Here is a 15,237-nt window from a genome sequence, read left to right on the forward strand (position 1 = left end):
TAATTTAATTTATATTATTAGGATGTCAAATCGGTGTTTACGTGTCATAATTTAGGTGGGTTTTCACATTTTTGGGCGGTTTGACTGTAGTAGAAATTTGACTTCTATATTTAGAAAAATTATATATTAATCGCCTTTTTTAAACCATGGGACAGTTACATGGAGAAATAAAGGTCCAAATTGAATCCAAATTTACAATATAAAATCTTTACATTGATTGAGCCAATAGTATATATATATATATATATATATATATATATATATATATATATATAAAATTATTGGATTATGAATAATAAATGATTATTTCAGACTCCAATATTTATAGTTTCACTTGTACAAAGTTGTTGGAAAGGAAACATGAATACATGATAAGAGTCCTGAGCAGTAAACGTCTCGTCTAGATCAAACTTCGAAGTATTAAACAAAATCAAGGGCTGTAAGAACATAATCAACTCAAAGTCGATGTTAATAATTTTTGGGTCTGAGTATAACTTACAAAGAGACCTTTAAATTACAATACGTGTTTGTATTTTTTTATCTTAAATCATGATATGTACGTGCTCATATTTTTTTAGAATCGTGAAAATTTTTCAGATTAAATAATAAATAAAAGACAATATAAAAACTAAAAAATGCGCTGTAAAAATTGCTTAGTAATTTATTTCTCAATTGATATCATAGCCAAAACCATTCATTATGTTCTTGTGACATGGTTGATCAGAAAAGTTTTAATGAGTTTTAACTTTGATAAATTTTATTTTGCACTTATAACTTTAACAAGGATAGTCAACAAGATTTTAAAGCAATGTGAGTATTTGAGAAATATTCATGTATTTTCTTGAAAAAATTCACTACATCAATCGAGGATTTTGCTTTTCTTAGTAACGAACTTCGAAAATAATTCATGATGATTAATATCAGCCAAACCCTATGAGTCAGAAAAATATGTTTTTTATATTGGTCCTATAATACTACTGTATAATAAATTTAGAGAATAAAAAAAAGATTTTTTTAAATATTTGGTAAAAAAAATTATATTAGAAAATAATTATCAAAAGACCAAGGAATAATAATTTTATAAATAAATTTAAGAGGCCCGGGAATAATAAAAAAAATTAATATTGGACACATGAAAAATAAATTTTTGTGATGTGACGGACAAAACCCAGCGATAATAAATTTACATTGTGACAATTTACACTACTATACAATAATTTTTTTTTTCCTCCAAAATTATTGACCCCAATAAAAATGGGCCCGAATCGAATGACTCGTCTGCCTCCAAATAGGAACGACTTTGAATCAACCTACAGAGCTCTGCTGTTAGTATCGATCCTATATTATATTGTTCGAAAATATGTAAATAAAATTATAAGGGTATGTGATAGATTTACTCAAGTCACTGTCAGATTTAAATGATGAAATATTAGTTGATTACTTACATTCGTTTTATCTAATAGTTGACTCATGTTTTACAAATAATTAGAGTTATAAATCACTTTGTCATTCATATATATTATTTTATCGTCTCATCTCATGAAATCCATTTACTTTGTGTAAATAAGTAAGTTATGGATTTAAGGTTTTATCTATTATTTCATTGTTAACAATATAAATATAATCGAAATCTATAGATTTCAAATCCATCAATCCAAGCGCAACCTAAGATCAGTCAGACAAAGTGATTATTTCAAATAAAGATGTCAATATCGGCACACATGCATCCTCCAAAATTAGTTAAAATTCAAGTGTTCTACGTACTTTAAATTTGATTAAGTTGTTTGAGTATCAGATTTATATCAAGTAGTTTTCATATTGGATATAATATTTACGAAAAGAAGTTTAATTTTTTTGGTCCACTTGAGTTTAATCAAGTACTGGTCTAGGATTTTAAAAAGGTTACAACTTAGACAGCCAATCTCCTCTCATTAAATAACTGGTAATGAGCTGAGAATTGTCTTTTGCAATTAACATAAAATTGAAACGAAAGACGAAATAAATAAATAAATAAATATTTATTAGACATCTGTTTTTATTTTTCAATTGATGTCACTAAATTATTATTAAAATTACTCATCCTTCGAGGATCGATCATTCAAAGATATGAGAATAGAGAATATAATATATACCAGAGTGTTACAGTGAAGTCACTCTAATGTTCAAGTTTGTGATGTTGGATGTCATCACTGTACTGTGGATGCAATCGAATCGAGTCGAACTTGAGTATCATATTACTCGAGCTCGGCTTGAAAAAAATTTAGTATACTCGAGTTCGACTCGATCAAATATTTATTTTCATGCTCGAGTGTATCGAGTTACTGGAGCTCGAGTGTATCGAGTTGCTCGAAAAGCTCGATTTAGACTTTATTTTAATATTAAATAAATGATTTATTTATATAAAATAAGTAAATAAATATATAATAATACATGTGTGTGTGATTGAGTAGCTCGCGTAGACACATGTAAACAAGCTCGATTAAAAATTTGAGTTACTCGAACTCGATTCAAGCTCGTTTTGACCAAGTTACTCACAAGTAGCTTGACTCGTTTGCACCACTACCTCAACTCCCATATGACTACATGCTAAAGTATACACAATCGAAATGTAAGTCATATATTAACAAGACACAAATATAAAATGCTTTCTAGTTGTGTCATTATTATCCACCGTAAAGTTGGGTTGACATATGAAAGAGTGAGATATCGACTAAATTATAGAAGTGTGGATTTTTTTTATAAAATAAAATAGTTATTAAATATCAGTATTCTAAAAAGCATGAAAAAACGAAGATTATGCGTTAAAACCCGGAAAAATCATGAAAAAAGCAGTCAACTCTTTCGTTAACCATATTAAGCAGCATTTTTTGTGTTTAATATTACACTAAGTTCGCTTAAGCTTGTAAAGCGTGAAAGTTCATCGTACAATTCGTCACACAACGTTTTTAGAACCTTGGTAAATACACACAAAGATCACAAAAGTACCAGGCCTCCAAATTCAAAGGCCCAACAAATCAGCCCAAAATCAAAATGATGGCCCAAACCTCATAAAACTAGCTGGCAATAAACCCTGAGGAGGGGAGAGGTTTGATATACAGGGAAAAAAAGGTTAACAGAAATGGCGAAGTCCTGTAAAGGTCTGGCCATGGAACTCGTGAAATGCCTCAGTGAATCCGACTGCGTTAAGGTATACAAGCGCGACTAATTTTTGGGTTGACTTATTTTGTCGAACTTTTGCTGAAAAGATCCTCAAATGTGATTACAAGTGACAATTGTGGTGTTCCAAGATTCGGGTACTTGTTTGTTCCATTGACATATTTACTTGATTTAGGTTTAAATCATATTTGTGTATTATTGTCGGAGCTGGACCCTGAACTGTCTATGACAGTAGCTAAGGAAGGGATTTACTGATTCTAGGGAGCCAAAACAGAGAGTTTTAGAATAATAATCGATCATATCCCTTAATTTGTCCCCGGGTTGTTGTCCTGATTGTTTTGCTACAAACTTGGTGGCAGTGGCGGACGAATTTTTGCTGATAGGGATATTGTTTTTGGGATGGAAATTATTTATTTATTGAAATAGTTCTTCGAATTTTAAATATTTTCATTTTATTGGTTGGTTTAGTTCTTGGAGCTAAAATTTTAATGGATGAAAGAATGAGTTATTGTAGGTGGAGAACCGGGATTACAGAGAATGTGCAAAAGAGAAAAGCCCGAAAATATCTAGTGAGTGTGTGGGACTGAGGGAAACATATTTCAACTGCAAGAGAGGACAGGCATGTGTTCTTCTCCCCTTCGATTTTTTGTTATGAAATTGACATGGTCTCGTGTTTGAATGGGAAGGCTTTAAAGTTCTGTGCCTGATTAATAATTATGTTGTGTGATTGTTATATTATCAGTCATGTTTAAATGCCTGCCACAAGCTCAACCTTTTGGTAAGAGTGGTTTCTATCAATTTACCATTCTATAATTTGAATATGTAGTTTAGTTTATCTTTGATTTGCCATCACAGTTGAACTATGTGGTAACAAAGTTTAGAGTGTGGTTTGTGTTTATGAGTGGCTTGTCTATTTTTCATGTTTCTTTGCAACCCCGGCTTGGTTAATCTCTACGTGGAAGTTGCATGACGTCAATCATTAATTATTTAAAACTTTGTGGAGCTTGCTCATAGAGCAAGTAATTTCTGCTTCCTACTTCTCTTGCTCAAAAGTTTAACAGGGAATCTTAAGGCTGCCTATTTTAACATGGTCGCTCACCCATTTTCCATTTTAACAAAATGTTTTTTTTTTTATAATATGCATAATTTTATATATTAAATCAGAAAAGCAAACACAAACCCAATGTATGGTTCTGTTGTACTGATTTAGTGTAAGTAGAAGTTGGTTTTAAGAAAGTGTGTTTGGCTATAATAATGCTCTGGAAAGGGTTATTTCCTCTGTTATTTACAGCTATGAATGATCATCTGGGATAAATTGTTGTATAGAGTTTATTTTGTGTGTCTTTTCTTCTCATTACATGTTACTGGATGCATGTCAATGAGTAGTTAAAGACTAATCTGAAATATCAGTTTGGATGACAGAGGGCAATAAAAAGAGAACTTTCTGGGAGATGGTGAGAAAATGAATATTTGGATTAAGTTTTTGTATGAAAATTTTGATTTCCTAAACTCTCAGTAGTTCGCCTACAGTGTGGGGCCGTTTATGGGATTGTGAGTGTCAAATTTCAATTACTTTTTGAGGTTGTGTTTTGATTGAAGCATTTTATATGGGAGATGCATATTAAATTATTTCAATAATTGAGGATTTGAAATTCCTTGTTTTAGCTCTAATTCTAAAAGTACTTTAGTATTGAAGTTGAGGGATTTGAAATCCATGGACTTTATAAGTTTCTCAAATAATTTTAGTGGATTTGTATTAAGAATTTGAAACGTATTGTCACCAGACCCCTCTATTCAATTAGTGTCTATTTGTTGGTGCCTCGAAAATGTTAGAAAATGATATAGCGATCGTAAGAGTCTCAAAATGATGCTAATCTGGAGTAGTAATGGTGAAATCCTTCTGTAGCTGCCAGATGTTGAAGGTAGCGCTCTACTTGAGTGGAAATCTTTGGTTTCACCCATTTCCTAAAATCATTATTTTGGCAAAAATGGATCATATTCATAACTTTCATCCAATATAAGATAAGTGTGGAATAATTCATTAAAATGTCCCTTTAGTTTCAATAGAGTTCCGATTATGTTTTAAAGATTTACACGGGCCAATTTTGTCCTTCTACTAACATTTATCCCAATTTCATCGTTGTCATCAACTCCTTCGTTTGTGGCTAATGGAATCACCACGTGCGTTGCACGTGAGTCTGGTACTCCAAGTTAAAAGCTAGTTTGTGCCCAAAAATTGCACAGTGTCACTCTAAATAACAGAAGCTTATTTCATTCATTCACAAATAAATAATAAATAAAGAGTCAATGCGCTTATCGTGGTCAAGGATTGACAATCAAATGTTCATCAATCATAAAAATAAGTTTAATTGGAAACTAGATATCAAATTTGTGCATATTTCTTTGTTAAATCAAAGAATTCACTCGACTTTATATCGCATTTGACGTGCACTTGGAGAAGAAAACAAACACAATTTTATAATTTATTTAAAATCAGCATGGAGAGAAAATGCTCTATTGACAAAGCCATAACAATAAATAATGCACTTACAGTGGTCGACTGAGGTCGATGCGTGCTCCCTGCGCCGTCACACCCCGCGACAGGAGAAAAGTCGGCGGCTTGGAGAGAAAATTGGGTCAAAGGGATTATGAGATTTGGGAATTAGGGCTAAGACAACAAACAAATGGGCTTTTAATTTGAACTGAACTCATGTGCATCGCACATGGTGATTTTGTTAGCCACAAACGATGGAGTTGACGGCAAGGATGTAATTGGAAAAACGTTAATAAAAGAGGGACAAAATTGGTCCGTGTAAATCTTTAGGGACATAATCAGGACTTTTGAAACTAGAGGTACATTGTAATGAATTATCATGATAAATGTTATTCATCTAGAACTGGTTGATGTATAACTCTCAGAGTCAACTTATCTTGATCTGCTCCTTTCTGCAATTCTTCAACCTAAGTTGACTCATTCTATATCTTGGTAGAAAGGATACAACTCGTTTTAGCAGTTCCAGGTACTTGAGAGTCATCATGCTTTTTCAAAATAGGCAAAACTTAATAAAACTGACAGGCCGGCTTATGTGTTCTTTGTGCTGTAAATTTTGTTGTTCGATCGCGCCGAAGTGTATTTATAGTTTTAAATTTTCACTCAATATTTATACCTCTATTCCAGGTTGACATGAGAGCTCGAATTCGAGGAAACAAAGGTTACTAGATTGGTGGTAATGTTGAGCATTTGCAAAATCATGCATCCGAACGGAACCCCCACTATGACTCCATAGTAAAAGATTTTATATTTTTTTTTGTCTCGCCGTATATATTTGTTCATTTTTGTATTTAGTGACGGCAAGTTGAAAAATATTCCAGCAAGAACACTCACGGATAGTCATCTGTGATGCACAATTGTCACTTGTTTTGCATTACATATATGTTTTGTGTATTTATGGTTTGAAATGAAGTGTAATGTTTGATGGTGATGAAATATCTTTCTACCATGTGAGATTTGCAATATTTCTTAAGATGTGGGATATCCTTGAGACGCAATGCCTGTGGGATGTATGCGCGAAAATCTCACGGAAAACATTAAATTTTTGAGAGATGTTCGTAGGCGTCTAACATATAGTGTAATTGCTATATATTATAGTTTATAATTGGTCATGAACTAGTTTTGGTATTGGATTTGAATTGACCAGATTAAAATGATTATGATTCATTCATATTAAACCAGACCAAATTGATTCAAGAATGCAATGATATTCGATAGCAAGGTCATTCATGAGTAGGGATGTAATCGAGCCGAGCCGAACTTTTGAATGTTTGAGCTTGACTCGTTTATAATCGAGTCGAGCTCGAGCTTTATTTAACGAATATATGCATGGCTCACGAGCTTATTCAAGCTTTTATCGAGCCTAAACAAGCTTAATAAATATGAATTATACATTTAAATTTTCATTAAATTAATTAAAAATAAATTATATATTTAAAGAAAAATATATTATTATTATTAAAATTTGTAAATTTATTATAATAAATAAATTTAAATAATATGCAAAATCAATAAATTAAATATCAAAACTATTATTTTTCATGAGTTTGCTTTCCGATGCAAATTTGTTATGCTATTTATCAATCAATGGTACAATACCTTTGGGATAACAATGAATATAAAGCAAAATGTTGATGTGTAGTCACTTGGAAAATTGCGATAAAACATGAAAAGTAGAAATAATATAGATTAGGTGAGACCGAGGCTTAGTCCCTGTGGTCTCACAGAAGGCAGAATAGTTGGCAACTCATGATCGATCATCTCTCTTGTATGTACTAAAAAAAATCATATAGATTATGTGATCCAAAAAATAAAAGAAACCATACAGTTGGGGTCTAAAATAAGACTAGGTTTGTTGTGAAACGGTCTCACGAATCTTTATATGTGAGACGAGTTAACCCTACCGATGTTCACAATAAAAAGTAATACTCTTGGCGTAAAAAGTAATATTTTTTCATGGATGACTCAAATAAGATATCTGTATCACAAAATACGACACGTGAGATCGTCTCACACAAGTTTTTGCCCTAAAATAAAAGATTTTTGGAATTTGAGAGAAATTTGGGATGATTCTTTTTTGGTTGGTGGTAGACTAGTTAAAGAGATTATATTTTTTGGGAGGAAAAAATGGTGAAAATTCGATTTTGATTTTGAAAAAGGAAAGAAAAAGAATTTATTTTGAATTAGTACAAAATAATATTTAATTAATTTTTCTATCGGAGTGCAAATGAAAAATTAGGGCCTTTTTCAATCCTTGGAACATAAAATTCACTATCTGCTTCGATACGGCTTCAACGATTCCCGGATGGAAACGGACACGTTCGCCTGTGGGTCGCCGGCGCCGCCGCTAATGGCGGAGACCTTACCATCATCCGCGCTTGCAGAGGAAGAAATTGTATACCCACTAAGCCACACCCTTCTCCAACCCCAAGAATTACAATCTCCCCTGGAAGAGCAATCGCCAGTTAACTTCATCAATTCGCTCACCGAACTGAAAGGCTTATGCTCCGCCATCAACGCTTTCAACCAATGCTACGAAGACCTCCAGAACCACCTCGAATCCATCAGAACTGCGATCTTGTCGAAACTGTCATCGGAGACTAATAATGTTTCAACTCTACCCGTCCCAATTGGAGAGTTGCCTAATTCGACACAGGAAGAAGAATTGCAGAACAAACAGCAGGAGGAGGATAAGACCCCTTTATCCGAACTCGAGAAGCTATGCAAAACGATGTGTAGCCGGGATGTTAAGAAGTATTTAATTGGTAACCTCTCTAATATTGATAAGCTCCGTGAAGAAGTACCCAAGGCGCTGAAACTGGCGCCGAACCCTTCAAAGTTAGTTTTGGAGTGCTTGGGTAGATTCTTTTTGCAGGGGAGTAAGGCGTATACCAAGAATTCTCCCATGATCCCGGCGCGCGAAGCGTCAGTTTTAATATTGGAGTGCTTTTTGTTAATGATGGGGATGGATGATGTTGATGGGGCACTGACGATTGATAAGGGGGTAAAGGAGGAGGCAGAGAATGTGGCAGTGGCATGGCGGAAGAGATTGTTGTTGGAAGGAGGCGTGGTTAAGGCTAGTGAGATCGATGCACGTGGACTTTTGTTGTTTCTTTCCTGTTTTGGGATATTGAATAAATTTAAGAGGGATGATATTCGAGATTTGGTGGTGGCCGGGAATGTCAAGGAGATATTGGGTGTACTCCAGAAGTCTCGTGAGCTGATGAATAAAGTTCCAGGTGGTGCTTTATTTCCTTGTAAATTTAGAGCACTTGACATTTGGTATATGAAATATAGACTCTGCGACTTAGCTTTGTTCCACATTTTCGTATTACTGTATTTTGAATTGCCGATTTGTATCATCCTTTTGTGTATGATTTGTGTGTCGACGTATTTTTTCTTGTTGATACCATATATTGCATGTCAAGGCGATTGAGCTTGGGTTCTCTTTACATGCAAATAAAGTTGATTATTCTAGTGCAAAATACTTGGAGAAAGTTGTTTACATGCTATTTTCTCAGACTTGTAGATTGATTATGTATAGAGAGTTGTGGGGAGACATATGTAGCATCAGATTTATTAAAAATGTGCTGACTCAACTGTTAACAAGGATGCAGATGTTGAGGGATTTAGACATTTTTCATATTGGATTAGGATACCAGGATTCATGTTATCAAGTATCGGAGTGAAATTGTGGAGAAGTGGATTAGTGGTTTACTGAAGGAAGAGCTACCAGCTAGGATTAGAGACATATTACTGAAAACAATTATATATTAGTTCCATCAATATATTAGAAAAAAGCATCTGGTCATGCTACGAAGGAAATTTATTGATATGGAAAGATACGTCTGCTGTATAAGACATAAATATTTGGAGAATATGCATGTCATATCTTAAACCAAGATCTTCATAAAAGTTGCCTCGGACAAGTTGAGGACAATTATACCTTCTAAAATGATATTATCACCTCATAATTATACCTTATGTTGTCTTTGTGTGTATCCCGAGTTTTTGCCCTCCTGGGCAGTCAGCAGTGAAAAAGGAAAAAGGCCCAAGTGCAGAACTTGACGAGTATAGAAGCGAAAAGTTTAGATTGAAAGAGATATGTGTACAATTAAGAACCATGTCTAGTTGTGTGAGTGAGATACGGAAAGTCATTGCAAAGTCCATTCCACTGTTCATTATGTCGCTCAAACTTGGAATGGAAAAAAAACAAAAATTGCCATTTGAATTGGATTATTAGTTTGTCGTCTTCTCGGGTTTGGTATTCTGATCTTGGAATCGGCTTCTACTCAAGTTCCTATGCACAAGGGATCTTATATGTTTCCTTCTCATTTGGCAGTCATAATGGAAAACGCATTTCTACCTATTTGCTTCAACTTTGGAGTCCTTATCTTTAATTACTTTCCTCGAGAATTGTGCATCAGCCCTGCCTATTATTTTTACCGTTTTGCTTTCTTCTATAGTTATGTGTTTGTTTGTTCTTCCGCAGTAGTTAATGCTAAACCTAATCTCAATTGATATTCTTCCGCAATAGTTAATGCAAAACCTTATCTCAATTGATATGGCTAATACTAGTTCCTATTTGTATTTGTTATCTGTGCAGAGATGGTGGAATGGTTCATAAACAATAAAAAGGAACTGAATGCCGTTGATTTGGTGTATACCTTTGGGCTTGTTGAGAGGTTTAAGCCTCAAACAATTCTAATATCTTTTCTAAGAGAATCAAAAGAAACCGGAAAAAGAATAAGAAAAGCAGCGATGGGCTCAGCTGCTGCAATGGTATTACATATGATTTAATGTTGAATCAACTCTGAAACCTACCGGGGGATCTTTTTTTACTTGTGTAGTTTCAATGTTTTTCATTTATGATCTTTATTTTTACCTTACGCAGCTTGAAGCAAACAAGAAGCAATTAGCCCCTCTCCGATCTATTGTAGAGTGTTTGGAAAGATACGAGATTGACCCTTCAAAGTTTCTTCCTGGATGGCAAATTCTTCAAAAGATTTCAGGTTTAGAAAAAGATATTGCAAATTTTGATAGGAAGCAAGTAGAAAAAGGGAATAAGAGGAAAACATCCGAAACTGATACATCTAGAAAGTTGAAAATTCAAGAAGCAAAACGAGCGCGTTTTACTGGCCATGGCCCAAAACATAATGCTCCAGATCATGTTGATGCTCTTCCTAGTCACATCTATAATTATTCCGCTACCCCATCTGTGGTGTATGGTGGACCTGGTGCTGGCTTAATACCGGAAAACATGCTTCCACCTGCCGACATATCAGCAAACCGTGGTGTTGTCCTTTCAACAGGTTCATATGCTGGAGTTCACGGGCAAGTAATAAATCACGGTACTCAGCCACACTCATGGCATGTGGATGCAGCCTTGATCGAAAAATATGCCTCCCAACCTACGTCACTCGGCCTCACTAGTTCGTACCGGTCATCAACATCTGCCCAAGGCTTTGCAGGAAACCCAAATGTTGGTCCTGGAACTCGAAGTACTGCCTCTGATCTCTACCAGTTTGCTGATTCAGTTGTGGAAAGTGGGTCTTATTTGGGAAGCATTTCTCGCAGTGTTGGTGCTGCTATTAATACTGTGCCTGCCCCTACCTTGACCCCTGCCCAAAGTTCCTCGTATTTATACTGAGTTGATCTCTCCGGGCAACCCTGCATCATTCTTGATGCTTGCTGATGTTTCTGAAAAACCATATTGTTTTTGGTTTAGTAGGATGTTCTCTGGATTTCATATATCTAATACTGATTTAAATGTTTCTTTTATTTCTTCTTTTTATGATTCTAGCTTACAACTGCACATATCTCCTGTCACTTCTTTTTGTGCATGGCTTATGTCTTATTAAATTTTCACTTCAGACACTATCGAATATTGATTGACATCAGTTTGAAAACTACATGAATTGTTAGGATTTGACTTTATTAATTTTAGTTTTTTTTTTAAGGTTTTGGTACCTTAGCTAGGCTTACGTTTTGTGCACCAACTCAAAGAAACTCAAATAATATTTTACAAACATTCAATTACAAGTGATATGTTAAAGACAGCATCAATGGGGCAATACATGAAGAACAAGAAAATCAATTTAAATAACAAATCAAATGCATGGTGAATTAATTCAGCAGTGGAGTAGTGTTTTTCAAATCTAGTTTATTTTCCAATAACAGTTGGATACGTTCATTTTATATATTAGGACAACAATAAAAAATCTAAAACATTAATTTGGTAGTTAGAAACTATTAGTTTTATTTTCTTTCATGGAAATAAAAGAAGGTTCTCCATAGATATGTCGGAATGGGTTAGGCTCGTAGGCTCGTCGAATCGACCTCTCTCACTATATAAAATAGATGAGTTGAGTGACATTCTCAACTGTCAAATTACACATAAAATTATCAAGGTTAGTCGAGTTGGTCCACCTCGCCACCTATTAAATGGGTTGGGTTGATAATTTCTCAACCCACCAAAAATTATCAACCCACCAAAAAGCAAGTCGCTCCACCCTCTCCAGCCTAATGACGGGTTGCGGGTCAATTCGCCCCTCTAGCCCGTTTTACCCTATCTAGTTCTTCATTTGAATTGAAGTTAACATGAATGCTATAAAGGAAAACACACGTAAAGATGAACAAAAAAAATGTGGAACCTCAAAAAAAGATTTTGATACATGGAACCTCATTTTTAATGTTCTGCAAGTGACTTTATTCAACTCTTATAAAATAAACATTTTGCCAACATATATCCACACTTTTAACGTCTTTTCGAACGAAATACATCTTTAATTGATATATTTATCAATAATCATTGCTCTTAACATCGTGAAAATATTGTAGAAAAAAACAAGTTTGCAAAAGTGAAATCATAGTTTGATATTTAACTCGATGGAATTCAAATCTTGGATTGGTATACAACAAATTAAAATTATAATTGAAGCCATTTTTCGAGTTTCAAACCGACTTAATATATAAATACAAAAAAATTTCAACTCTCACTTATTTGAACTCCTTGCAGCAATACATCATTCCTTCATTCAATACTCCTTTTTGTGTAGAGCCAAATATATAATTGAACATGCTTCAAAGAATGAATACAGGGCATATTCTATGCACAACCCTGATTGTTGATTACATGAATAATTTATACAAGCTGTACAAAATCAACTCAATTTTCAGTACACTATAATATGGGGGTTGTATCAGACAACTGGATTTTTTGGTTCCTGACAACCGGGTTTCCACCCTCATCTAGTTGAATTACAGAAACGTCGCCGGACATGAAATCCCCAGAAAGTATGGATTCACTCAACAGATCTTCAATGATCTGTCTTAAAAATATTTTAAAACATGATATCAACAAACGTAAATATTTTAAAAATATGTTTACCAATAGTAAAATATCTTTATACCATGAACATCAAAATCCATCCTTCTTACATTTCATGTTTTTTTATTGTATTATTATCACTATTCACTTGTTTTTTTAAGAAAAAATATAATTGTATAAAAAATATTTTATATTAAATGTAATTCATAAACTATAGTTTTTCCATGCAATATATTTATTTATATAAAAAAATGAATAGTTCAAGCTCTCTGTAAATGGTCTTTGAGCGGGCTTTTTTTAAAAATATTATTATTTTAAAAACAATTCATTAAAATAGTGTGATAGGAAAATGTTTATAAGAATATTGCAATTGGTGACTTATTTGTCCAGATTTTAACTTTTTTTAATTTTTTTTTTAAAAAAAAGAAATGGGGCACGGATTCAAAGATGGATTCTAAGAATCCGTCTCACCCATTATTTTACATTTATGTTGCTAAAGTAAGTTGGTATGAAAGATGAAATCTTAAATAAAATTACTTTAAAATTTTAAAAATATACTTAGATAAAATTACTTAAAAATTTTTATTATACTAAAATAAAATTATTTTAAATTTAAAACATATACGAAAATAAAATTACTTTAAATTTTACTTTAGTAAATTTAATTAGTTACATTTTGTTGATAAAAATTATAATATTTGTCATATAATGATTTTTTGTTTGCAAGATGGCTGGAAATACTGATAATGTGTTGTATTTGCGGGGTAAACACATATCAAATAATATCAATGCTGGAAACCTGGATGCACTAATTCTTCCACGTCGGTTTGACAAATGTATTTGGAGATTTTATAATGCTGGGATTCACCTCCGTGTCCGTCTATGTCTAGCACGCATGAGTTTCTATTGTGTCATTCAGTGTGGTCCTATTAAAAACTATGATAATCATTTGCTTACAGCCACAGTTGAGAGATGGCGTCGAGAGACACACACATTTCACCTTACAAATTGACTTTCGACCGAGTATGAATGAGAGTCGCCCTACATTTAACACGTCATCCATACCATACCAAAAATATTATGAGACAGAAGAGTATGAGGTTGGTGGTAACATTGTCGATACCAGTACATCTGCAGCCCAAACACGTACGCATGGAGATGCTGAAGAGATGTTAGGTCGTTGACGTAGAGTAATTAGAAGACCATTGTGTGGCACTGGGGGGCATCGTTAACATCACCATTAACTATTTATTTCGAGATGCACGATTACTTACGTCGTATTGTTGCATGTTTTTCTATTTTTTTATTTTAATTTGAAGTTGTTGCTAAATCAATTCTCCCAAATTCTGATACTCAGCACAATTCTCCCAAATCAAATTCTGAATTACAGAGACTCGACGCAATTCTCTAAAATTCTGATATTCGACAGAAAACTATCAAATCAAATTAGGAATTCTGATAATCACACGATCGACGCAATTTATCAAGGGAGGAGAATCACGGATTCTTTAAAACTAACAAAAAATACCACGGGGTGAAAAAAAAAAGAGCTGCGCAAGAAGAATGCCGAAAACTTGAGCTGAAAGGCTGATGAATTCGCCAAATACTCGGTACAATTTTATTGCATATTTTTCAAATTTTTTTTGTATATAATTACACAAATTAATTTGACAATAAAAATTAATATAATTTATTTATATTAAACTTTTAAGTAAGTTATTTCAAAATATATAGTTGGATAAAAATATTTTAATTAGAATTATTAATTTCTTATATTACTTTGCATTAATATAAACATATTTATAATATTATATATATTATATTATAATGATCAAAGCTATAGAGTAACTAAACACTATTTCATATATAAATTTTTTTTAAAAAATAACAAAATACTTTATAATTTCATTAGTATTAACTACAATAATATTAACTCATTTTTATATTAAATTAAATTAATTATATTAAAAATACTAACCTTGAAATATTTTCAAAAATCACAAAATCGTATTTATTATTATTTTAATATTTTTACTATTTTTTAATATCGCGATTAATATTAAAAATATACTATTTAACTAAATTATACTTAATCATATAATGTTAGTGAACAAAATTATAATTACATTAATATAATATAAATAATACAAACAAAATATTAAAAAAATTACTTAAATTACCTTCTCAGACATAATTATAC

General features: G+C 32.8%; 2 protein-coding genes and 1 long non-coding RNA gene across 3 annotated transcripts; all 3 read left to right on the top strand.

Annotated features, from left to right (window-relative positions):
• The first annotated feature begins 3,035 nt into the window (after positions 1–3,035).
• Positions 3,036–6,656, top strand: LOC142533933 (uncharacterized). The gene is made up of 3 exons (XM_075640867.1): positions 3,036–3,187; positions 3,671–3,775; positions 6,335–6,656. Exons 1-3 carry the CDS (start codon positions 3,119–3,121, stop codon positions 6,374–6,376), a joined length of 216 nt encoding a protein of 71 aa, XP_075496982.1. The 5' UTR covers positions 3,036–3,118; the 3' UTR covers positions 6,377–6,656.
• A 1,271-nt stretch (positions 6,657–7,927) lies between these two features.
• Positions 7,928–11,499, top strand: LOC142533040 (protein FRIGIDA-like). The gene is made up of 3 exons (XM_075639631.1): positions 7,928–8,946; positions 10,314–10,489; positions 10,602–11,499. Exons 1-3 carry the CDS (start codon positions 8,013–8,015, stop codon positions 11,355–11,357), a joined length of 1,866 nt encoding a protein of 621 aa, XP_075495746.1. The 5' UTR covers positions 7,928–8,012; the 3' UTR covers positions 11,358–11,499.
• Positions 8,954–9,925, top strand: LOC142533041 (uncharacterized). Its single transcript, XR_012816665.1, has 2 exons — positions 8,954–9,097; positions 9,145–9,925. It is a non-coding gene; the product is annotated as an uncharacterized LOC142533041 (long non-coding RNA).
• Positions 11,500–15,237: the final 3,738 nt, after the last annotated feature.

This window comes from Primulina tabacum, chromosome 18 (genome assembly GCF_025594145.1).
Source record: "Primulina tabacum isolate GXHZ01 chromosome 18, ASM2559414v2, whole genome shotgun sequence".
NCBI lineage: Eukaryota > Viridiplantae > Streptophyta > Magnoliopsida > Lamiales > Gesneriaceae > Primulina > Primulina tabacum.